Source organism: Nyctereutes procyonoides, unplaced genomic scaffold (assembly GCF_905146905.1).
Source record: "Nyctereutes procyonoides isolate TBG_1078 unplaced genomic scaffold, NYPRO_anot_genome, whole genome shotgun sequence".
In the NCBI taxonomy this organism is placed as follows: domain Eukaryota; kingdom Metazoa; phylum Chordata; class Mammalia; order Carnivora; family Canidae; genus Nyctereutes; species Nyctereutes procyonoides.
The window spans coordinates 14,652,506-14,677,948 of record NW_026575122.1 but is presented as its reverse complement, the minus strand read 5'-3'; the positions used below and the strand labels follow the sequence as shown (position 1 = coordinate 14,677,948).

At 42.2% G+C, this 25,443-nt stretch overlaps 1 protein-coding gene across 4 annotated transcripts in view; it reads left to right on the top strand.

Annotated features, from left to right (window-relative positions):
* The window catches only part of FHIP1A (FHF complex subunit HOOK interacting protein 1A), a 235,332-nt gene that overhangs the window by 155,610 nt on the left and 54,279 nt on the right, over positions 1-25,443 (top strand). For all 4 annotated transcript variants that reach the window (XM_055336258.1, XM_055336256.1, XM_055336257.1 and 1 more), the window contains 3 exons: positions 552-1,178; positions 11,926-12,084; positions 13,902-13,988. In XM_055336258.1, the coding sequence (XP_055192233.1) occupies positions 552-1,178; positions 11,926-12,084; positions 13,902-13,988 (873 nt within the window). The remainder of the gene's footprint in view (positions 1-551; positions 1,179-11,925; positions 12,085-13,901; positions 13,989-25,443) is intronic.

Genomic DNA, 25,443 nt, shown 5'->3' with positions numbered 1-25,443 from the left:
AATATATAAATGACTTTTCATCTATTGTATCACAATTTTTCATTTTGCTCAATAGTTCTCATAATAATAGGCTTATGAATGGATGTAGCTTAATTTTTATAACCATACTATCATCTTTGACATTTAGATTGCCAAAATTGATAACTTTTCTAAATGAGCACCTTCAAACATATGCTTTCTGTAGTTTAACTGCTTCATTTTATTCTCATGAGAGAGACACACAGTGTTCATATTTATCTTTTCTCTTTTAAAATTTTATTTATTTATTTGAGAGAGAGTGTGAAAGACCACAAGCAGGGGGGAGGGGCAGAGGGAGAGGAACAAGCAGACACCCTGCCAAGCAGGGAGCCCAATGCAGGGCTCAACCCTGGGATCATGACCTGAGCTGAAGTCAGATGCTTAACTGAACCATCCAGGTGCCCCTTCATTATTTACCTTACTGTGGCCATGGCTTCTGCATTTTCCATGAAGGTATGACACAGTCAGTGGTGGTGTGTTTTTGTAATTATGGTAAACAATAGATAGATGACAGATGTTGGAATTGGTTACAGGTTGTGAAGATCTTAGAGAAGCATGACCCCTTGAAGAACACCCAGGCAAAATATGGATCCATCCCTCCAGATGAGGCCAGTGCTGTACAGAATTATGTAGAACACATGCTCTTCTTGCTCATTGAAGAGCAAGCCAAGGATGCTGCGATGGGGCCAATTCTGGAGTTTGTGGTCTCAGAGAACATCATGGAGAAACTCTTCCTTTGGAGTTTGCGGAGGGAATTTACCGACGAGACTAAAATGGAGCAGCTAAAGATGTATGAGATGTTGGTCACGCAGTCACACCAGCCTCTGCTGCACCACAAACCCATCCTAAAGCCCCTGATGATGTTGCTGAGCTCTTGTTCGGGAACAACCACCCCCGCTGTGGAGGGAAAGTTGGTTGTCCTGCTCAATCAGCTTTGTTCCATCCTGGCCAAAGATCCATCAATTCTGGAACTCTTCTTCCACACTAGTGAGGACCAAGGGGCAGCCAACTTCCTCATCTTCTCCCTTCTGATTCCCTTCATTCACCGAGAGGGGACAGTAGGGCAGCAGGCCCGAGATGCTTTGCTGTTCATCATGTCTCTGTCTGCTGAGAACAACATGGTGGCCCGTCACATCGTGGAGAACACCTACTTTTGTCCAGTAAGTCCCTCTCATTGGTGTGCCTGCCACCCACTCTTTTCCTCTACTGTGCTACTGGTAAATTTTTTTTTTTTAATTCCTTTCTTTTCAGCAAGTTGTACTTGGCACCTTCTAAGGAAAGATGCTTGGAGGAAATCTTTTGGAGGGAGCAGAGAAATCTTAAGTTGAGATGCTATTTGGCTGAGCATTGTCAGCTCAAAACAAGCCAGCAGAGGAAACTATATGTGTTGCCACTTCTTGTGTCATTTCTGTTGAGTTAGGAACTATTTTAGTTTTTTTATAAGAGCACATCCTGAGTGACTGGTAAGACCTGCACTTTCTATATTCTTAGCTTTTCAAGTTGATTTCGCACCATAGAATCGTGGTGTGTAGTGAGCCTGCTCAGCTCGTTTCACAAATTAATTTGTTTCTCAGCAAGATAATGACCATAATTGTAGATACAATGTGCTGGTTTTATTTTTAAAAATAAATATGTATTTACAGTTTGAGGGAGCAGGAATCTGCTCATTGGCATGGTGAGAAGGAAAGTATGAGGTCCTTTGCAGATGTTGCACTGGTCCAACCACAGTCACACGTCTGGGACCCTGAAGATTCTTTAGGGCTCTGATTTTTTTTTTTTTTTTTTTTTTTTTTTTTTGTAGTCAGTGTTTGTCGGAGATGTTGGGCAACAGCTCTTTCTGTGTTCCCAGCTCAGTGAACACTTCTGGTCTATTTCCATTGTCTGTTCTTTTTACTGGTCACCTCATTACACTTCTTGATAAACTATATTGTATTAAGTATGCCTGATTCTGCTGGAATAGTAAGACCATTAATGAATTTTATTGGAACAGGCCAGGCAAGTTGCCATAAATAGATTAGATTCATTATTAACGAATGCTATATGTTTTATTTTATTTATATTATATTATATTATATTATATATTATATTTATTATATTATTTTATGGGTGGTTCTTGACCAGGGGAGAGGGCAATGAGGAATGTCTTTGGGGCACGCTTTGCTATCATAGGGACATGAGGTGGCCGGGGAGGGAGGTCAACTGGAATTTAGTGTGTAGGGGCCAGGGATGCTTCATGTCTGATAGTTTGTGGAACATTCTTGCATAGTAAAAAACTGACTTGCCCAAAATGCTAATAGCAACTCTAGTGAATAATGCACTATGTTTGGTTTGAGGTTCAAAAGCAGTAATCTTCTTTATGCTACTAAATTCTTATTTTTGCTGGTGAATATTTATTTGGGAGCAAACAAATGGGTAAAAATTTTGAAAACTAGAACTTCAGTGAAGAAATTCTGGGTACCATGTGCCTCTTCTGGGTTCTGATGAGTGGAATTAGAAATTGTACAAAGATTGATAGTCAGATGGAAAGTAAAGAGTTGATCCCCTTCATCTCAGCCAACGTATTAAATGTCCCTTTCTTATTGCCTTCAATAGTGCACTTTCTTATGAATTCTTTTTCAAGAATATGTCATAGGTAAGAATGGGACTTCTTGCTAAATCTAAGCATCTTTGGAGTACATTGCTGTATTATTTTTCTCTTTCTGCTGCAACAAATTACCAAAACCTGGTGGCTTTATGTAAGACAGATTCATTATCTTACAGTAGGTTAGAAGTCCCTCAGGTCTCACTGAGCTGAAATCGAGACGTCAGCAATGCTGTGTGCTCCTCTCTGGAGGCTCTCGTGGTGAGTGCATCTCCTTGCCTTCTCCAGCTTCTAGAGGCCTCCCTCATCCCTGGACTCATGGCCCCTTCCTCCCCTTCCGTGATCAGCAGTATGACAACTCTCTGACCATCCTTTTGTACTCACGCCTCTGCCTGAATGTGCTCTGTTGCCTCTCTCTTCCACTTTTAAGGACCTTTGTGATCACATTGGGTTTACCTGGATCATCTGGGATAATCTCTTTATTTAACGGTCAGCTGACAAGCAACTTTAATTCCCCTTTGCCATGTAACCTAACATATTCACAGGTTCAGGGATTAGGAACAGACAGTGTGGGTGTGTGTGTGTGGGGGGGCGGGCACTAGTCTGCCTACTATACTTGCTATATCCACTGCAGAGAGCTCTTGAAGAAACTTGAGCCATAACACAGTAGAACCAGGATTCTTTTAGGAGTTGAATCTGATTGTGTAGGATGGGTGAGTTTGCTCACGACGGGGAGACGCGCAGGGGGTCGGGAGTTACATTAGGGTCTAGAAACAAGAGTGATAGGGATGAGAATGGAAGGGAGGGGCTGGATATGAGCAATGCTGTGGAGGCAGAAGCTTACTAAAATCAGTTTTGTTAGGGAGCTCTACAGAGGTTTGAGTTTGGGCTTATTTGAATTGTTTTGGATAGTTCTGTTAAAGGAGTGCAGTTGTCGAAATAAATAATCAAAATATTCGGGTGGTTCTCCTGCTCAGTATGCAAAAGGCAATTAGAAAAGATGTCATTTACAATGGCAACACAATTCTAAGGTATCTTGAATAAACCTAACAAATATATGAAAGACCTTTACAGAGGAAGTTATAAAATCTTACTGAGGGACATGAAAGAAGACCTAAATGAATGGAAAGCTGTTTAGTTTATAGGTATCATGTGGATGACACTTCCCTGCAGATCAGTCCATAAAGTTAATGCTATATATGTTTTACGACTTTTTATTCTGGGAGAGAAAAAGTAACATACAGAAAACTTGGAAGAATACTGAAATGAATACCATATACCCACCACTAACATTCAAGATTGTTACTATTTGTGTTTATCATCTACGCTTTTTCTTGGTGCTGTACCATTTGAAGTGAAGATACAGACATTTGGAATTAAGTCACAGACATCAAGTACTTCAGTATGTGTCTCTTACAAACATGAACACTCCTACATAATCATACCATTATTACACCTCAGAAAATTACATAATAATTCCATGATATGATCTAATATCTAGTTTCTCAGTCGTGCCCCTAGTGATTTTTATAGTTTTTTTTTTCCAAACCATAGTCCAATACAAGGTACGTTTCTGACTATCAAATCTCTAAGTAACTACTGATCTATAACAGCCTGCCACTTTCTTCCTCCATGGCACTGACTTTTTTAACAAAGCAGCTATTGTCTTGTCAAACGCCCCACCTACTCTCGGTTTGCTTCTCATGTGGTTTTACTTGTCTCTACCCCCCGGTATATCCTGCAAATTGGAAATTTGGTTTAAGTGCTTGATTAAATTCAGGTTTGAGTTTGTAAGACTCTTTTATAGGTGACGTGGTACACTTCATTATGAGCATTATGTGATGCTGTTAGCTTGTCTCACTTTTGTGATGCTACACTTGCTCACCTGATTGGTTTAGGTGATGACCACTATATCTCTCCACATAAAGATACCATTTTCCCTTTACAGTTGTAAGGTGTAATTTATAAGGTGTTAATGTGAATTAAATCAAAATCCCAATAGGTTTCTTCATGAAACACGACAAATCAATGCTAAAAATCATATAAATGTATGTAAAAGACCAGGAATCACAGATAATTATGAATAATAGTAATAGTAATATATTTGTTGAGAATGTACTATATGCCCGATACCATTCTTAGTGCTTTACCTGTAATAAATCATCTCATCCTCACAACTGTAGGTACGAGTGTTATACCCTTTTCATAGATAAAGAAATTGAGGCACAGTGATATTGAGTAAATCTATACAAGGGCACATGGCTAGTAAGAGATAAAATCAGGATCTGGACCTGGGCAGCCTGGCTCAAGGACCCATGTGCTAACCACCACTTTGTACATTGGTAATAAAATATCAAGGTATCCTATAACACATGAACCATAAAGAAATGACTGGAATTAAGAACAGAAACACGGATTGGGAGAAGATAGTTGCAACATACATAACTATAGATGGTTGGTACCCAAAGTACATAGAACTATTTGTAATGCTACAAATTAATAAGCTAATGATGAAGCAACCCATTAGAAAACCGGGCAAAGGATAAGAATGGACAATTCCCAGAAGACGCCCAAAGCCAATAAACATGAAAATGTGCTCATCTTTGCTAGATCGGGAAGTGCAGATTGAACCCACAGTGGGACACCAGATAATGCTCATCAGGGTGGCTAACTGTTGGGTCTCTGATAACACCAATAGTTGTCAAGGGCGAGGAAAAACAGGAACTCGTGAGTATATAAAGTGGTATGATAACTCAGGAAAGCTATGACAGTTGGCAATTTTTAATACAATGGAATAGGATCCTGCATCTTCATTTCTAGATGTTTGCTCTAGGGAAATTTGGCACATGTTTACAAGGATACACACAAAAAGATTCAATAAAATAGTGATTTGAGGAAGAGCAGAATAGAAATATATTAAAGATATATGAACTAGCTCATTCTATACCAGTGGAATAACTACTCAGGATTCAAAATGAATTATCAGGGATGCCTGGGTGGCTCAGTGGTTGAGCACCTGCCTTCAGCCCAGGGCATGATCCTGAAGTCCCAGGATCAAGTCCCACATCAGGCTTCCTGCATGGAGCCTGTTTCTCTCCCTGCTTATATCTCTGCCTCTCTCTCTCTCTGTCTCTCATAAATAAGTAAATAAAACCTTTAAAAAAACCCCAATGAATTATCACATATACTAATTAGCATGTAACTACATCTACATCTATGAACACCAATAATCTAAAAACATGTTGAATAGAAAAAGTAGCAAAAGGTTTCATACAGTATATTAGTATTTATATAAATTTACATATAGTTTTAACTCACAAAATCTTAGTGTATACTGTTTTTTTTTTGGACACATATATACAGCAAAAGTACAAAACCATGCACAGGAATAATATGCACTAAGGTCAATGAAGGAAGGAGAAGAGACGGTAATGAGATTGGAGAAGGGTTTAGCTCTATTTGTAATGTGCTTTTATTTTTTTTGGAAAAAAAGAGTACTCCAAAGAAATTATGGCAAATTATTAAAATCTATTAAATCTCGGAGGTTTTCCATTCTGTTTTATATGTTTCATACATCAAATTTTAAATGTATTAGCAGAATGGAGCATGTTTTTAATGTTAGGATATCCATTTATTGTGCTATAAGCAGATTTCACTGAGTAATTGTTGCTTTTATAAAAATATGTTTTAGGGGCACCTGGGAGGCTCAGTCAGTTAAGCATCAGACTCTTGGTTTCAGCTCAGGTCGTGATCTCAGGGTCCAAAGCCACTGCATTGGGCTCCATGCTGGGTGTGGAGCCTACTTAAAAACAAACACACAAACACCTGTTTTAAAACACCATACAGTTCATTAAAGTTGGAGGGAAAACAACAACTCCAGCTGACCTTATTTGCTAGAATGGAACACAGAGATTCCTTGTGGTAAGTTGCCCCTTAGGATAGATCCTGTAATCTCATTTGTACCCAGTTTTCTATAAGTACATCTGACAACATAATTAAAAAAAAAAAAGAACTCTTTATGTTGAAGATAAAAGTGTACTCTGTTAGCTATCCAGCTAAGGACCACAATTGACAAAAAGCTTTCTCTAATTAGTATGGTTGTCAAAGTGTGTTAGCATCAGGCTTTGGGAAGAGTAATGACTCCTTCTGGAGACTGGACCACTTTTGGAAACTTTCATTGGTGTAGTTGATAGGAGGGCCTTGTTTCGCTGCCTCTACAGCCAAGACCAGCTCTTCCGAGAGAAAAAAGAAGGAGATTGAGAATACTCTGGGGAACAATTTCGCCGCAACAAATGATTGCCAACTGTATATGATCCTGTCACTTTGGATTTTTTTGGCCAAATATTGATGATTATGCCCTCATCACTTGTTAACATGTTGACAAAAGTAGAAAGCAGCCTATAAATAAATCAAGAAATGCAAATTTAAGTGAGCAACCTGTAGGTATACAGCCATTGATAGAAAGTTATTTATCCCATACCCAGAATTTATGAGTTTTTTTTATTTTGGTGAGTTGCATCAAATGATCCTCACCAGCTGCTTTGCTGCTAGCTTCCGACAAAAGCCATCTGCTGAAAATCTTTTTCTTTTGCTAAAATTAACCGGGTACCATTAGATGTTTCAAGTTAAAGATGGACCTTCCCTGAATTGTTTAGCCCTCCGTGCATGTCCTCTTTCCTCCCTCCCCTGGAGACACTGCTGTGTGTGAGCCGTGATGCCCATCTCTGTCCATGTGTTATTTTCTTCTTGCATCAGCTCACTGGAGAAACTGAACCCTAGAAACCTCTGTGAAGGGCAGAGTTGGGTTTGAAACCCTGTTAGTCTGATTCTAAAGTCCATGGCCTCAACCAGTACCATACAAATCTGCTGTCAGGAAAGTGGTTTTGAACTGTTGTTATCCTTATGGTTTTATATGGTGATTAGTTTTCTTTTAAGGAGACCCTTGAGAGAAGATAAATTGGAAATATTGAGTTAATACTTAATGCGCAGGGAATAAATATAATGTTTTACAATTACTTTTTTTTGTGATCAGGATCAATAAAAGGCTAAAGTAGTGGATGGACGTGTTATTTTCAACTAGCTGTTCAGTGTCTCTAGATTTTGAAAAATTTCGGTTAAAAACAAAGTTCTTTTCCTTTCTTAAAGATTTTGCTTATTCATGAGAGACAGAGAGAGAGAGGCAGACACAGGCAGAGGAAGAAGCAGGCTCCCTGCAGGGGATCACGACCTGAGCTGAAGGCAGATGCTCAACCACTGAACCACCCAGGTGCCCCCAAAATGAAGTTTTTTAAAAGTATATACATTGTGCCATTAAACTGCTGGGAAAAATGATCCACAAACCTGTTGCAGCCTCTCTTTTTTCCTTGTCCTATGCCCGCAGCACCCTCTGTGTCCCTCCATGGAGCAGTGGGCCTCCCAGTCGTCTTTATTAGCTTAGCGGCTCTTTTGTCCAGCTCACTTGGTGTGACTTGTTCTCTGCTCTTTCCCCAGCACCAGCCTTGCATAGGCCCACAGTCGATGTTCTAGAAATATTTGTGGGTTGGGTGAATGGATCAACTCCGAGCATCAGAGTCTTGGGAAGGACGATATAAATATTTAGCCATAAAAATTCATAATCAGGTTCTCAAAACTATGTAATACTCTTTATTCTGCAGACTCTTTTCTTCCATATTTCTCTGCTGCCCAGAAGAGGACAGCACAGGCAGTCCTCTAGCTCCGCTTTCTTAGAGGCAGGACTCCGTGTCCGGCTGTCACACGGCACTGTCCTTCTGTACAGGCAGGCTTCCGCTTGCATCTCAGCTGTGCCCTTTTCAGAATACTCTCTTAAAAAAGTGAATATTAGGTGTGTGTTATTTTTAATTACTGTCAGTGATGTATGTAATTTGAAAATTAATGTTGCTGTAATTATATTGATATACTGAATAGTTATTCCCAGCTTTTTAGTCAGACAAATTAAGCCTGTCTTTATGAATTCATCTTCAAAGCCTCAAAGTGGTTCAGGAATCGGGAGTATGCAGAATTAAAGCTTTTGTACTGCGGCTAATTTAGCATGAGTTAGCACATGTAATTGATTTTTAAAACGTGACATCAAGATTAGATTTCCCTGCAAGGAGAGCTCTCGGTCTCTGTTCTCTCTTGCCGGAGGTTCCACATTCATAAACCGGCAACTCACTGGGGTCACATTCAAAACTGGAATTAAAATGATTTGTTTGGGTGCATTGACAAGGAGTCAAAATGCTTTAAACAGGAGACATTCTTCTCTGGGACCACAGATGCCCCGATTTTGAAAAAGAGACAAATGCATCATCTTGTTCACTGTTCATTTCCTGCACTTTAACGTAGTATCTGGCCTGAGGCATTCCGTTTGCTTCGAGTGAGTGAATGAACGCGTGGATAAAGGTCACTAGCAAACACAGGAATGGATGTCGGTAATTTTGACTCCTCCTGTATGGAAATGGCTTGTCTGTCTTTCTCACGGCCCCTCACACTCCACCGTGGGCCTCTATTCCACATTGGGTGCCCCCCCCCCCCATCATTAGCTGGTTCCTCTACAGGAAGACCTCCAGATTCTCAGGCCCCAGGCCTGTGCTCTGTGGCTGAGCTGGATGTGTTGTTACCCACGGCAAGTACTGTTGGCATCTGGTACTTGGCATACCTGACCCGACAGATCGTCCACACCTCCAGTGTGGACTAGAATGAATGAGTCAGACCAGGTGAGCTGGAGAAGATGGCCAACAAACTAACAAATGCAAGAAAGCCCACCGCCCCACAGAGGGACACAGAGGGTGTTGTGGGCACAGGACAAGGGAAAAGGAGAGGCAGCAGTGAGCTTGCAGAGAATTTTTCCAAGGTCCGCGGGGCCGTTTCCACACTTCCTTCTGACTTTCTCTTGCTGATGCCAGACATGGTGGATTATTTTGTTTTACCTCATCTGTTCGAGCCTCCCTGCCTTCCCTCCTCTCTCTGGTATCTGTGGCTTGAGATACCATGTGCATCTGGATGACTCCAGAGCTCCACCTCTAGTCCGGATCCCTCTCCCAGGCATAAGGTGCACACATCTGTCTACTGGGCTCCCCATTGTGGTGTCCTTTCCCTGGTCTACAAAACCCTGCAGGATCTGACTCCTGCTTACCCTGCCTCTACTCCTATGTGCCGATAATCCTGCCTTTCTCTTAGTTCCCGGCAGATGCCATCATTTTTTTTTTACTCCTTTGAGCTTTCGTACCTCCTCTGCTTGGAACGGTCCTCCTTCCAAGAATCTTTTCTGGGCTAACTCCCATTAATTCTTCAGCAGCTTGGACATCACTTCTGAGAACATTTCCTGCTCCCAGCCCCCCAAGTCTGGGGTCAGGGCCTTTTGTATATCCACAGCACCCTTATATTTTTTTATTGGAGTTTGATAAAACATAGCTCATAACATATGTTAATGAGCATAACACCCAGTGCTCATCCTGTCAAGTGCCCCCCTCAGTGCCCGTCACCCAGTCACCCCATCCACCCATCCGCGTCCCCTTCTGCTACCCCTTGTTCATTTCCCAGAGTTAGGACTCTCATATTTGTCACCCTCTCTGATTTTTCCCACTCATTTTCTCTCTTTTCCCCTATAATCTCTTTAACTGTTTTTTATATTCTCCGTATGAGTGAAACCATATAATGTTTGTCCTTCTCCAATTGACTTACTTCACTCTGCATAATACCCTCCAGTTCCGTCCACATCAAAGCAAATGGTGGGTATTTGTCATTTCTAATGTAATATTCCACTGTATACATAGACCACATCTTCTTTATCCATTCATCTCTCAGACACCGAGGCTCCTTCCACAGTTTGGCTATTGTGGACATGGCTGCTATAAATATTGGGATGCAGGTGTCCCGGCATTTCACTGCATCTGTATCTTTGGGGTAAATCCCCAACAGTGCAATTGCTGGGTTGTAGGGCAAGTCTATGTTTATCTCTTTGAGGAACCTCCACACAGTTTCCCAGAGCGGCTGCACCAGTTCACATTCCCACCAACAGTGCAAGAGGGTTCCCCTTTCTCCACATCCTCTCCAACATTTGTTGTTTCCTGTCTTGTTAATTTCCCCCATTCTCACTGGGGTGAGGTGGGATCTCATTGTGGTTTTGATTTGTATTTCCCTGATGGCAAGTGATGCGGAGCATTTTCTCATGTGCTTGTTGGCCATTTGTATGTTTTCTTTGGAGAAATGTCTGTTCATGTCTTTTGCCCATTTCATGATTGGATTGTTGGCTTCTTTGCTGTTGAGTTTAATAAGTTCTTTATAGATCTTGGATACTAGCCCTTTATCTGATATGTCATTGGCAAATATCTTCTCCCATCCTGTAGGTTGTCTTTTACCTCTTATTAGATGGTGTGAGATCAGTGAATGCTTCACTCTTTCTTTTCTGGGCTTAACTCAGGATTGAATGTTGCCCTGAATGTTTCATTCTGATTTGAGTTCCTCATAACCTTAGGGTTTATCCTGGGGTAGCGCCTTTTATAGAGAACTTTCTCACATCCGTCTGTGCCACTTCTGCCCACTTGCAGCCTGGCTGCCAGGTTGGCATCTCTAAGCGGCTGTATGGCTGGTGTCGCTTCCCAGCTGGGAGGCTTGCGGTACTGTGAAATTCATGGTTTCCCTTGGTCATAGACTCTGAAAGTGTATTTCTTTCCTACATTTCTGTGTCTGTGAAAGGCATCACCCTTTTCTTTAAGACCATGCTGGACTACCTGACAGATGTGAGTTCTCAGTCACCCTCAACTTTCTCAGCCCGACTTGAGAAGTTCCATGTTAGCACCGAGGGAGGGAAGTAGAGGCCATGAGCTTTGGATTGATACTGGATCGGAGAGGCCTAGCTGGGGCTCCCTCACAGCCACCTCACATGTGATGCTCGACTTCACTTCCTCCTTGTCTTCACTTCCTCTTGTCTTATTGCTGATGCCTCGGCTCTGACCCAGCAGCCACTGTCACACTTGACCAGTGATCCCCAAGTCTTCTTACTCTAGCTTGTGGAGATCAGATCGAGGCGCCGTCCAGACTGTAGCCACGTGCCTCTTGGTCACACCCTTTAGCGGGGCTGCAGGAGCCTTTCTCATAGAGAAAGAGAGAGACCTCGGGCTGGGCCTTCCCCGCGTGTGCGGCCCCCCATTCATGGGTCTGCCTCTCTCCCGAATGCCTGGGGGGCGGGGGCGGTGTGCAGAATCAAGGCTGCCTTCGTCCCTGCATGTGTCTCCTGCACCCCTGGCCACCCCAGCTGGCCAAGAGGTTCTGGACACCTTGTGGCCTAAGAGCTCTGGGCAAGTGCTTCTCTGTATCTCCCAACACAGGTCCTTGCAACCGGGCTGAGCGGGCTCTACTCTTCGCTGCCCACGAAGCTGGAGGAGAAGGGCGAGGAGTGGCACTGCCTGCTGGAGGACGACTGGCTGCTGCTCCCCTCTCTCGTCCAGTTCATGAACTCCCTGGAGTTCTGCAACGCAGTCATCCAGGTACGTCATCCAGGTACGCGGCCCCGGGGCAAGCACTGGGCTAGGCAGGGTTGTAAGCGTCCTTGTAAAACATCTTGCTGTCCGTGAGTATCAGTGCTCTCTTTTAAGCACGCTGAATGTCCTTGAGTGAACAAAAATGTTAGTTTATAGGTTTGGGGGAAGTTTCAAGTGAGAAAAGAAATGAGTGGGTTTTCCTGATCTTCCTTATAAAAAGTGCTAATTCCGTTTTGATTATCCACTTAACCATCAAAAATAAGTTCAATGCTTGACTCATTAAATAGATATTTTTAGGCTTCTAAGTACACCAAATTATACCACTCTTCCTTCAAGGTCTTCTTGGGAGTATACAAAGGAAAACACTTTATTTTGCCTAATGGTGCATGCTACATAAAGAATATTGTTATCCCAATTGAATTTAGACGAAGTTAAGCATCTTCTTAGCAACACAAATTAAATCTGTGCTTTGAAATTGGTCTGCTTCGGGGGAAAAAAAACAGCCACTGAACTCTAGTATATTTGGCTTCTTGATTAGATTTTTACCTTCAGACTTCTTGTTACTGTTTTCAGTAAAAATCAGATTTTATATATATTTAAGGATGTAGTGGCTTTTCATAAAAATGTTTTATTTCTATACAACATACATATTACCTTCATATTGGATTTATTAAGAAATCAAATTTTCTTTATGTTGATTATAAGGTGAAAAATGTTAGTTGTAATCTGTTTATCTACCAAATAAGGAAATAGCTTTTGGAAGAAAATGCAAGTAAATTACTTTAGTTTCTATCTCATTTTTATTGCTAAGTCAAAGCAAGTTTTATTTATATATGAGATAAATGGATTATATCTTAAGATCCCCCCTCCCTTTAATATTACAGTCTATCAACATTTCTTGCAGAAGTGTGTGGAAATAAAAAAGATGAAACTATTAGTTCCTTCCCAAATGTACACACAGAGAGAGATTATCAGTAATTTAAAGATCTAGCTTTACTTCCCTAGAAATTGCTTTTCACTTTATTGTTTGATTTTATTATTATTATTTTTTTTAAGAAAGAGAAGTAAAACTAACAGGCATGGTTAAAGGCAGAGAAATGATATACTTCACACTATCTTTTGAAATCAAGGCCATATACTTTAAAGATTTTCTTGTTTGAGGGTACTACTGAAAAGATTACTCACAAAAAATATTAAGTGAAGGGTTATCCATGCTAAATATATTTCAAAAATCAAATATAGGAAGTGTTATACCTTTGGCAATGTTTTCTGCTTTTGAATGGAATCTTATTTTTTATGAAAAGGTTTTCTAAATGCCTTCCTTCTCAGTATAAATGATTGGTAGAAAATGCATCTTCAACACAAATTCTTTTTGTTAGCAAAATAAATGTATTGAATTGTCTACTTTGATAGTTATATTCTTGTTTTTAATTAGGCACAAGTTGATTGGGACATCGGTGAAATTATGGGGTAAAATTATATATTACAGTTTGTTATTTTAATTTGAGTCCCTATACATATTCAGTCTAGTAATTATCCGCTTTTTTTAAAGTTAAAACTTAAAATTACGAGTTTTTATTTATTTACTTAATTGATTTTTTAAATTACCAATTTTCAAGTTTCAAAGTCCAAGCTCTTAATACTGGGATAAACCATCTGAAAAAATTACACGGTGATTCGGAGTCTGAATTATTTTTTAACCGTGGAATATATGGCCAGAACTTGAATTTCCTCTTTTGAATTTAGGATGTTCACAGAAACATGTGATTTTAAGAAGACCTAAAGACTCAACTCTTTTTCGTGACTGCCTCTTTCTCTCTTAGGTGGCTCACCCCTTGATTCGCAATCAGCTTGTGAATTATATTTACAACGGATTCTTGGTCCCAGTCTTGGCTCCTGCGCTCCATAAGGTCAGTGACTGACTAATGTAGTCTTACCTGTTTATGGTACAACTGACAGAAACTGAGGAAGGTGAACGGTGTAATTGACTCGATGCCGACTTCAACCTAATTTTTCTTCTCGTCCAGTTCCTACGCCTCGGCAATATGAAAGATGGGTCTTAACAATAGCGACAGCTTAAATCTGTTGGGATCCAGTTGGTGTCATAGAACATGGCATTGTGAGTGCCAAGTAGGGTAGTTTACATGAGGTTGGCAAACGACTCTGACTCTTGTGTTCACCTCCGAACTCTGTTAAGCTGTCCTCTGAGGCCAAGTCTGTCAGAGGGAGAGCAGCGTTTACTGTGGTGGGGAAAGGGGTAGTGGTAGCACAAGTGCCATGGATTTGCCATCTCTTTAACAGAAAATAATTTTTTATAACAATTTTGTGACAGCAAAAATTAAAGTGAAGCAAGTTAAGGTCCCAGCAAAGGTTGGCTGTCTCATTAGCACCTCTCTGAATTCCTTATGATGCTCTCATTTTGTATAATAAATCAACTGATAGCTTTTCCATTGTGAGCTGTCAGGAGATACCCATAGACCTAGAATTCTAATTATAAGGAGTTTTTCTTCACTGAGTAGAGAGACACATAGAGTGTTTAGTTCAGAGAATCTTTGTCGAGTCATTAGGGTTGCTTTGCTTCTTAGGGAGACAAGCAAGAAACAACTTACCACATGGTGTTTTGATGGAATACCCACCCTTCTCCATCTGGAAGTACCATTGTCTGGACTCTCATTTTACAGATTCAAAGAATGCCTCATTGTGGGAACTTTAAAGCTGTGGTAATGGGGTTTCAGGTTGAGAGCAACAGGTCTTGATTGGCAATGTTCGTCTTTTACTATTTAGAACCTTTGGCATGTAGTGGCAGTATTTTCCAAAACAAATGGCATTTTTGATCTACCAGTGTTCTTTGTGTTACTTCTAGGTTCAAGAGGTAATCTCAGATGTGGTTTAAACATCAAAATATTGATATTTCTAGATGATTTTAGTGGTTTAGAGGCACAGGGAGACCAGGTGTTCAAAATTAAATCTGTCTTGGAAAATACAGGACATATCTTTGGAGAACATGAACCTCGTGTTTGTTTCCTTCTATTAGTGTCTTGCCGTACCAGAGGTGAGGCGGATGTCTCTTCCGGGAGGTCTCTAAGCCTCTGCATGGAAGGATTCTTCTTTATGAAGAAATATGACATTGCTACTGAAATTCTTTGGCAGTCATTATCCATATACTCTCTCACACATTTAGGCTTTCTTCCTCATTTACTTCCATGCTTTTCCTCATTGACCAGTTGATATGAAATGATTTCCCAAGTCGTTATTATAATAGTGATAATTATAATTATTATTTGTTCGGGATATTTTACATTATTATAATTAGCATACCTTAATGTTACAAATATTGATGATGACTCTTTATCCATGACTGAGGATGAGATCCACCTCAGAGACTGTTAACAAGGATCTGACTGGTCACTCTGCCCTACTTCCTCATAGCACTTACCACAAGTAGAATCAAATCATTAAATGTGCAATAACCTGTTTAATGGCTGTCTCCACAGTGGTTTGCCTGCTTCTTGTGGGCAGGGTTCACACCAGCTGTGTTCACTGGGGTCTCCAGTGCCAAGGACAGAGCCTTGGACTTGGGACACGGAGTAAACAGCACACAGATGGAATGAGGTTTGTCAAAGTGCCAAGTAGAGTGCTGGCACGTGATGCATTCCCGGGCAGTAGTTCGCAGAGAATACTAATAGTGCTTTACATATATGAACTAATGTTGTTCTCTATTATGCCTCTCATTGAAATATGAGGATTTTTTTTAAATCACGAAGTTAGGAATACATACTTATTGTGGGAAAAGAATACAGTCAATGCTGAATACATAAAATACAAAGGGAACTTTTACTATATTAGTTTTGAATTTCCAACCCCTAATTAAAATTCCCTAACTTCTGTCCATTGTAGGCGATCTCTCCCAGGGCTAGTTAGAGACTTAGGGAGAATATTTCCTCCCTAATTTACTCTTCTCCTTGCTCCCCAATCTTTGTTTATGTTTTTAACTTATCAGAATAAAAAGGTTTAGGAAGGAGACAGGACAAGGGGGAGGGTGAGCAGCCTCTCCTCTGGCTCTTGGCTGTTCAGTGGTTGATGAAGAAAGGAACCTCCCATGAGACGCCTGGGTGGCTCAGAGGTTGAGTGTCTGCCTTCAGCTCAGGGCATGATCCTGGGATCTGGGATTGAGTCCCTTGTTGGGCTCCCCCCAGGGAGCCTGCTCTCCCTCTGCCTGTGTCTCTGCCTCTGTCTCTCTGTGTCTCTCATGAATAAATAAATAAAATCTTAAAAAGAATAAAAAGATACGAGCCTCCAATGAGTGGCAGGACAGGGGCCCTGAGGCAGATGATGAAAAATCAGAATTGGCTGTTTCTGGAACAGAACAGGCTCCCTAATGGGAGCCCTCTCCTCCTCTGGCCTGTGCCCTCTCATTGATAGGGAAAGGGATATCTGGAAGTCTCAGGTCTACTTTTGGGGCTCCTGTCCTATATTTTTCATATTTTGTGTCCCTTCCCCTGGCAGAGGGCCTAATTTAGTATCCTAAATAAATTTCTATTGTGTGCTCTCTCAGCTCCCAATTTATGCATGGCATTTGAGTTACTGGCCATCCCATCAATGTAGGCAGTTTGCAGAGGTGAACTCATTCTCTCTGTCTCATAAATAATAGAAATAAATTCATACTTAAACATATGCCTACATCACAATCAATTCTCATGAACTGTATTTCCACAGCAGTTCCTAACCAGAGATGAAGTCATTACAAAGGGTTGTGGGTAATGAGAGGTGGGTGTGGGTGCCTGACAAGCAGGGTTGTCTCTACCTCGCCTCTTCCAATCTATATGCGCACAATGAAATGCTCCCTATGTGAGTCGTTCTACTATGCGCTTTCTTCGTCCTACGCTGTGTCATGGCCAGTCCTTCTTCTGCGTTAGCAGAAAGTCATATTTGATTTTCTTTAAAAGGCTGCACGGTTTTTTCTATGTGGATATACTGGTCCATAGTCCCTTATCCACAACTCGGAAATTCACAAAACTTATTATTTATATTGAAGCACAACCTAACCTTTGCTGAACTCATTTGGTGACAAACCCTTACCTGAATTGTCTTGAGGCTGTTTGTTTTTATTCACACTTGTGTTAATATTTGTATGTTTTGTGGAAGAAATGCTAATGAATTTGGTTATAGGGTGCTGCCTCGGACCTGCTACGTTGGTCAGATGTGGCGTTACTTTTCTAAACTACGAAAAGTTTGAATCCCAAGGTCTGCATGTTCTCCAGGGTTTAGAAGGAGGAACTGGAAGCCTGTTTTGGACATTTGGAAAAGGATCAAGTTTTGGAGATAGGTTTAAAAATCAGACTTTGTAAAAGTCATACTAGAAAAAAATGATACCGTGTTAATATGGCTCATTTAGGAGTTAGATCTAGGCATAGATGTGGACATCCCGTCATACAAAACTGGTTATTTATGACTTTAGACAACCCTGAGCCAGCAACAGCTAGTTCTATTGTCTCTGTATGTTTAATTTATTAAAGCTGAATTTTCAAGGCTGAACATTCATTGGTATGATCATATTAGTCTGGATTCTCAGAGAAGCAGATGCCAACATAAGATTAAACATGCAAGGATTTTATTAGGGGAAATACTTGTGAGAGAGAAAATAGGGATCAAAGTGGGGAAGGGTGGGAGTCGTTGGACTGCAGTGCAAATGTGACCCCAAGTGAAGGAGAGGGAGAGGTTGGCTGGGAGTGTCCTGGAGTGCTGTGCAGTCTGAGAAAGGCCATCAGAGGAGGCCTGTGTCTCCCAGGGAGATGGCTGTGGGACGTGTGGTGAAGATTTCAGAATGTAGTAGCAGGGGTCCTTGGTCACTTTCACTCCCTGTAGTTGGAGGTCTAAGAGGTGGGTTGCCATGGTTCCAAATGGTTGACTGACTTCTATGGCTTTCCTGATTATAGATGTAAAAACAATGGACCTGTATAGCTGCTTCCTTGTGTGCAAAATATTCAGGAGTTCAAATGGTCCCCACATGCAAGGAGTCATTTTGGTCAGGATTAGCTTGACGAAGGAGTTTATTGTGCCAGTCATGATGCGTATGCTGCGGTTACAAGCAACACCAGGTTGTCGGGCTGAAACAATAAATCTCTATTGTATGTTCTCACTGCTTGTCCATCTTGGAATGTTTGGTGGGCATTTTGCAGGTAGTTTTTTTTCCATGTTTTCCTACTCAGGGATCCAAGGTGATAGAACTTTCACCATCTGGAAATGATATCTGTGATGACGTCAGAGGAAGAGACCATAGTGAATGGCACACTGGTTCTTGATGCTCTTGTCTGGAAGTGATCCATGTTATTTCCATTCACATTTCATTGTCTAGTGCAAAGCAAGTCACCAGGCCACCTCTCCTCAGAGGAAAGTGCAGTTCTACCATTTTCCCAGGAGAAGTCTGCAATGTAATTATCAGGCCTCATGTCTGTCATACATATATTCTCAGTCAGGGCCCCAGACGAACAGATGGCACTCAGATTGGGCAGTAGGAGACTAGTTAGAAGAGTGTGGTGTTTCAGGGCACCTGAGTGGCTCAGTCAGTTGAGCATCTGGCTTCTACTCAGGTCAAGATCTCAAGGTCCTGGGATGGAGCCCTGTGTCAGGTCTCCCTCTGCCCTTCCTCCCAGCTCATGTTCTCTCTCTCTTTCTTAAACAAACAAACAGATAAATAAATTCTTAAAAAAAGAACGTAGTGTTTCAGTGGTCTACTGCTATGTAATAACCTGCTTTCTGACTTAGTGACCTGAAACAACCATTTGTTAGTATAAGGTACAACTCTCTTGTTCAGGAATTCAGGCTGGGCGCAGTGGGGATGGCTCATCTCTACTCTGTGGTATCTAGGACTTCAGCTGGGATGAGTCCAGGGGCTGGGGCCTGAATATCTTGGGGCTGACTGGATCGATGGGTCTCTCTCTGTCTCCCTCTCCCTCATTCCATAGTCTTGTCACAGAGTTGGCTTAGGCTTTCTCTCAACACGGCAGCCTCAGGTAGTTGGACTCCTTTATATTTGTTGGAGGCTCAAGAGATAGGACGTAGGAGCTGTAGTCTGGAAACTACAACAGTGTCATCCCTAGTATATTTTATTATTCATTCTAGTCAAAAAGCCCACCCTCTTTCAAGGGGAGAAAACATAGACCCTTGATATTAGGAGTGTCAAAGACTTGAATGTGTTTGTAAAGGAACAGAGAGCTATATGGAGAGGGCCACCTGAGTAGAACCAGGAGTTTCAGGTATGGGTCACAACACACCTGAGACAATGCCTTCAGAGAAGGAGGCAAGGGAAGAAATAGCCAACTTCATTCTCCTCCCTTTCTCCAGTCTCCTGCTGGACTCTGTTTGCATGAACCCAACTGTAAACCAGATGGCAAGGAACTGAGGAAAAAAGTGGTCCATATAGTCATCTGGGGGCTCAGAGCAGGGTGGAAAAGCTAGAGAGAGGCAAGTAGAGGTGATCCAGCACACTTATATGCTAGTATCAGCATTTTAGAGTGTTAGTAAGTACAGATGGCACCTGTAGCGTGTATTTAGATTTAGTGCTTAAGTAAGATGTGGTTTAAGATTTTATAGAAACATGTAAGAAAGTCCACTTTTTATAATTTATAGTTCCTGCCTAATTCTGTGTATTGACCCTTGTTCTCTAGAACCCGAAATCATAGTTAGACTTTAATGTGACAGGCAGATATGCTAACATACTAGATAGAAGTAAACAATGAAGAAGAAATATTTAAAGTACAGGTAGCAATCACCAGGTCAGGCTTGTTACTACACAGTTCACGCAGAAGCAGGGTGTGTGGTGGAAGAGTACTAGATGGTGAATCAGAAGATCTAAGTTCTAGTCCTGGCTCTTGTATTTGCTGCTGTGTGACCTTGTGCAAAGCTTTCAGCCTCACTGAGTCTGTTTCCTCAGCTTCACAGTGCAGATAGTAAACTCCTTTTTTCTCCTTACGGTGAACGGAGATCAAACATGAGAGCATTCTGAAAATCACATGCTGTCACATGCAAAGGTGTTAAGCACAGTTATTCCCCGACAAATTCTACCATTTCATATACAATAAAAGGATAATATTGTTTGTTCAAAGGCACTGAGGCAGAGCTCTCTGTCGGACCCTGTGGGGAAATGAAGTTGCCTGAAAACCCTCTTGTCTCCAAGGAGCTTATAATCTGAGACCCAGGAGAATGACATGGTGACCACAATTGTGAAGCAGGAAGGACCAACATATGTGCTGTCGTGGAGCAGGAGGCCAGGGTGGGTAGGGTGGAAGGGTGTAGGGCAGACATGGAGGGTGGGGTATGACCACGAGAGGGACTTGAGTTACCCTGGAATGTGAGCAGGTAGGGAAGGACGTACAGGGTGTGAGCTCCAGGCCGAGTCTAGGCTCGGAGGACTGCATTTCGGTAAGAGTACACCAGGAGTGCTGTGGTGTGCACACGGGGCAGGTGGAACGAGGACTAGGAAAAACCCGAACCTTAGTCCCAAGGCAGGTGAACATTTGCATCCAGAGCGAGCAGTGTCAATGCAGAGGGGCGTCGGGGATAAGGGCTCAGGACCAGTCTGGTGATGACCAGAGAGGGCAGCAGGCATGAATGGCGTTATGGGAAGTGTGGTGAACTGAAAGAAAGCAGAAAGGAAGGGGGTTCCGGAGAAGGGAAGGGGCTGAAGAGAATAGGAATACAAGGAACAGGGATCCTAAGGAGAAGGTATTATCCCACTGCCCACTCATAAAGCCCTTCCAAACTACCTGAAAGAGATGACTGCTTTTCTTTTTTTCTTGTATACCTGCCAGCTTTTCCCCTCCTGGGTCATTAAATGCACTTAAACATTGTTGAAAAATGTTGGGATTTTCAAGAATTGCTTTATTAACGAACCCGAGACTTCTGACTCCCTGGTTACCTCCTTTCCCCCTTTGACATCCACTCTGCAGACTCCTGGTTCTCCTATAGAGCCTGTGGGCAACATGGACTTAACTTTCCCCTTTCCCTTCCTAAATATGGGTGTATGGAGTCTTAGTCTTCTGCTGATCAACTCCCATGATCCTCAGCTCTACGCAGAGAGCCTGAAAATCCTCCACCACCAGCAGGATTTCTTGGCCTGAGCCACCTGCCGTGCTCCTCAAATTGAGAGTATCAAAAGCTAGGCTCTACGCTCTCACCCCAGGCTAGCTTAGGATGTCCTCTGCACGGCATTTTCTCCCCCCTGGTTACCTGGCCTAGGTGCTTGATTGTTCTAGAATCTTTCCTCTTATGCTCCCCTTCTATATGCCTAAGCTTTTTTCATCAGTTTCTTTAGTCTGATCCTTGTGTTTCTTCTCCCAGCATGGTCATCGTCTCCACCTACCTTGACCAGGGTTAGTTTTTGCTCACATGTCTTGCTGCTACAACTTCTTTGCTCAGATTGTCTCACACGTATGGCTGCATTAAGCTCCTCAACCAGTCTTTACAGACATCATCCACCCTCTGAAACTTCAAATGGCTCCCTTTCTTGTGGTGTCCTCATGCCTCCCTCTGGAGGCCTTCCTCCTCCTTGCCTCAGGGCCTCTACTATCTTTAGTCTGTTTCCTTTGGAAATTTCTCTACCTTCCTCTTCTCTCTTGTCATATCCTACTCTCTTCGAGGATCAGCTGAAATCCACTCCCTTCCATGACTGTCCCTGACTTTGCAGGTTTCAGGGATCTCTCTTTTCTAGAATTTGTAGCTTAGTGCCTGTGTGGGTCCTCTAGCACCGAGCATATGCTCCTTTCTATTGTTTGATGTGTTCTTGGTATTTGATTCTGTTTCCCCACCTCTATCCTGAAACCCCTGGAAGAGTCGGTACCTGCAGTTCTCAAACAGTGTGCCAGGGTTCATCGAGATACTCTCAATTTATGCGGGAAGGACAGTGACACCCGGGACACCTGGCTGGCTCAGTGGTTGAGCGTCTGCTTTGGCTCAGGTCGTGATCCCGGAATCTCTGGATGAGTCCCACATCGGGCTCCCTGCACGGAGCCTGCTTCTCCCTCTGCCTATGTCTCTGCTTCTCTTTCTATGTCCTCATGAATGAATAAATAAAATCTTAAAAAAAGAATAGTGACACCCGTCCGCTATCACATGAATTAATAGCTTGAAATTGTTGAGTTTCAGCATAGAATATCCATTCCTTTCAATATGGTCATGCTTTTGCAAAACAGATTTTGGAGGGTGCCGTGCATGATATCAAGTATCACATGAAAATCAGTGCGGATCAGGGAAGGAGGTTGGCATTGGCCAGTCTGATCCCAAGGTTCCCACCAGGGAATTAAGTAGTGAGGACTTCAGTACGTATTAAGTTGTTTGAATTCAAATACTTCATAAATGGGATGGTTGTGTATTTCTTTTACTTAGACGTTCAGTGAAAAAGCTTCTCATACGCTGAAGGTGCTGTGGACTGAGAGAGTTTTACAACCTCTGTGTTGTATGCTTTTTTTATGTCCTTAGAGCAAGGTTTGGCAAACTATAATCTGTGGGCCAAATCCGGCCTGTGGCTCTGTTTTTGTATATCCTGAGAGTTAAGAATGGTTTTCATATCTACCTACAGATGAATGGATAAATCAAATATGGAAAAAAACATACAGTGGAATGTTATTCGGCCTTAGGACATTCCATACATGCCACCACATACATGGGCTTGAGGACAGTATGCTAAGTGACATCAGTGAGTCTTAAAAAGACAAATGCTGTATGATTCTACACATGTGGGGTACCTGCAGTCGTCAGACTTGTAGACACAGCAGGTAGAAAGGCTGGTGCCTGGGGAGGGGAACATGGAGAGTTGTTTATTGGTATGGAGTTCCAGTTTTGCAAGATGAAAAGAACTCTAGAGATAGATTGCACAACACTGAGAATGTACTTAACTCTTTTGAACTCTATACTTAAACACAGGATGGCAAATTTATATGTATTATATCACAAATTTTTAAAAGAATGTTTAAAAAAATCTTTTTTCATGGGTTTTTTTTTTTTTTTTAAAGGAGTATATGACCAAGACTGTCACAGTCTCGGTCATATAGACTTAGAAAGCCTAAAATAGACTCACAAAGCCTAAAATATTTACTCTCTGGCCCTTGACAGAAAAAGCTTGCTGGAGCGCCTGGGTAGCTCAGTGGTTGAGTGTCTGCCTTTGGCTTGGGTCGTGATCCTGGGGTCCTGGGATTGAGTCCCACATCAGGCTTACCACAGGGAGCCTGCTTCTCCCTCTGCCTATGTCTCTGCCTTTCTCTCTGTGACTTTTATGAATAAATAAATAAAATCTTTTTTTTTTTTTTAAAGAAAGGGTTTGTAACTCTGGGGTGGGGGTTGCAGCATGGTATCCCATGTATCTTTGAACTTGATGCTAATACTGGCAGAAAGGCCCTGGGTAGAGAGAGATGGCCTAGTGAGAGGTTGATCAAGTCCCTTTGTTGGTGGTGGCGGTGGTTTTTTGAATGTGGTGATAGGGCTGTGGAATAGCAGATAAAGATGGGAGTGAGGCAGGCCGATTGACCTTGTCAGAATCAGCTTGGAAGACTGTGCAGGTGTGTTGTTTAGGGCTCCTCGGCGGGCAGGAGACTGGCAGACGGTTGGCAGTAGCTGCCAAAGACGGTTTCGATGCCTACCCTGGCTGCAGCAGGGTTAGAAAGAGGAGACCAGCAAGGCGTTTGGAGGGGAAAGGGTGCATGAATAGCATCCTGGGCTCAGTCATAGGATTTTGGTCAAATGTCTTGTGAACTAGTATGTTCTTCTGTTTTGTGGCTTCTTTGGCTCCTTTATTTGGAGACCGTAAGGAAATTAGGGCAGAAGTTTGGGACTATCTGTAGTAGTTGGAGGTGGAGATGCTGAGCGGAGGGGAGGGAGCGCAGGAAGAAGAATTAATTACATACCATCCTTTTCTGCAGGCAGCTCACAGGCATTTGCAGTGATACCTGTGACCTCAAAGAAAGCCCGTGCCTTCGGTTTTTGTGAAGAGCAGCCAGCTGTTTTCATTCAACTTATTCCACACAAGGATGCTTGGAAAAACAGAAGCAAAAAATCTACCAGAAAACCCAATTTCCCCACCATCTCTTGTGTGCTCAAACCACGCTTGAACAGTAGACACAGATAGAATGATTCCAGCCATTTCCTTAAAGGCATGTGCGCTGGCTTCCTATAAGCCACCGTGGAGCCCATTTGTTTTACAATCTTGTCTTCTAAACACACACATACATATTCATGATCTGTATCCTGTGAGCTCAATAATTCATGGCTTATTGACTTAGGTTGATGGATGGAAGTTTTTTTGGGGACTGGAGAAGATGGAAACTTTGAGAGGCTGGGAACAGCCACGTTTGTGAGTCACCCTTTCACTGTGACTGTGTCTGTGGGCTGGGTGGGCTGGGACCCTCTAGGGCCCAGTTGGGCTCTCACTAGCTAGGGATGTTTTTGACTTTTATGCTCAGTAAAACTTGTGACTGAAGGTTCTTTTTTTTTTTTTTTTTTTTTGTAACTAAAGGTTCTAAGGGCAATTAAAAACCATCTTCAAATGATCACCATTAATAAACATTAAGGAGCTATAATTGGGTGCTTAGTTGATGGGAGGCGTGTGCCGACCTCTTAGGGTGTACTGTTTCTGGTCCCCAGGGCGAAGTGGGCAGAGCAGCCTGTCACTTAACTGTCCCTTCGCTCCATTTCTCCTGTCCACTCTTCACGCATCTCTAGTCTGGGAGATGGTGGAGGGGGTTTTAGAGGCCAGAGCGTAGAGAAAAGCCCCCTGCTTGTTCTTCTGGCAGCCTTCCCGTTGCCTTCCTGGATGCCCGTCACGTCACTTTGCTATCGTCTGCATCACTTCCTGATGGAAAACACCTTGAGGTTTTATGTCTGGTTCCAGTAATGCTATAAAACTTCGCTGATCAGGCTGTTCCTTTCAGTGGGAAATTGGAAAAAAGAAAGAATCAGAAGCATGGAGTTAGGGTGCCCTCTTGGCCCTGGATTTTGAGATTTTTATTTTTCAGGTTTGGTGGTCCCTTGCTAAGTCTTTTCTAGTTTCCCTGGGGTTATGGAGCTCCAAATTAGGCTCCAGCTCTGGGGTGAACCATATGAAAACCTGTAGTGGGATAATATTTTGGTCTCTCCATGTCATATTTCTACTTATGGATTTCAGTAATTTGCTTTTTAAGACCCATTCTCTACATTATTGACCCAAGTATCCAATCCCTAATGGCTCTAGAATATTATCCTGCCCCCCTGCCCCCTGCCGTTTTTTTCCCCCTAGCTTCTTATTCCCCCTCTTTTAATGATGTTGAGCTATACCTATTCATATGGAACTTTGTTTCTTACCGTGTCCGAAGTAAACCAGTTACTTAAAATGGTTCT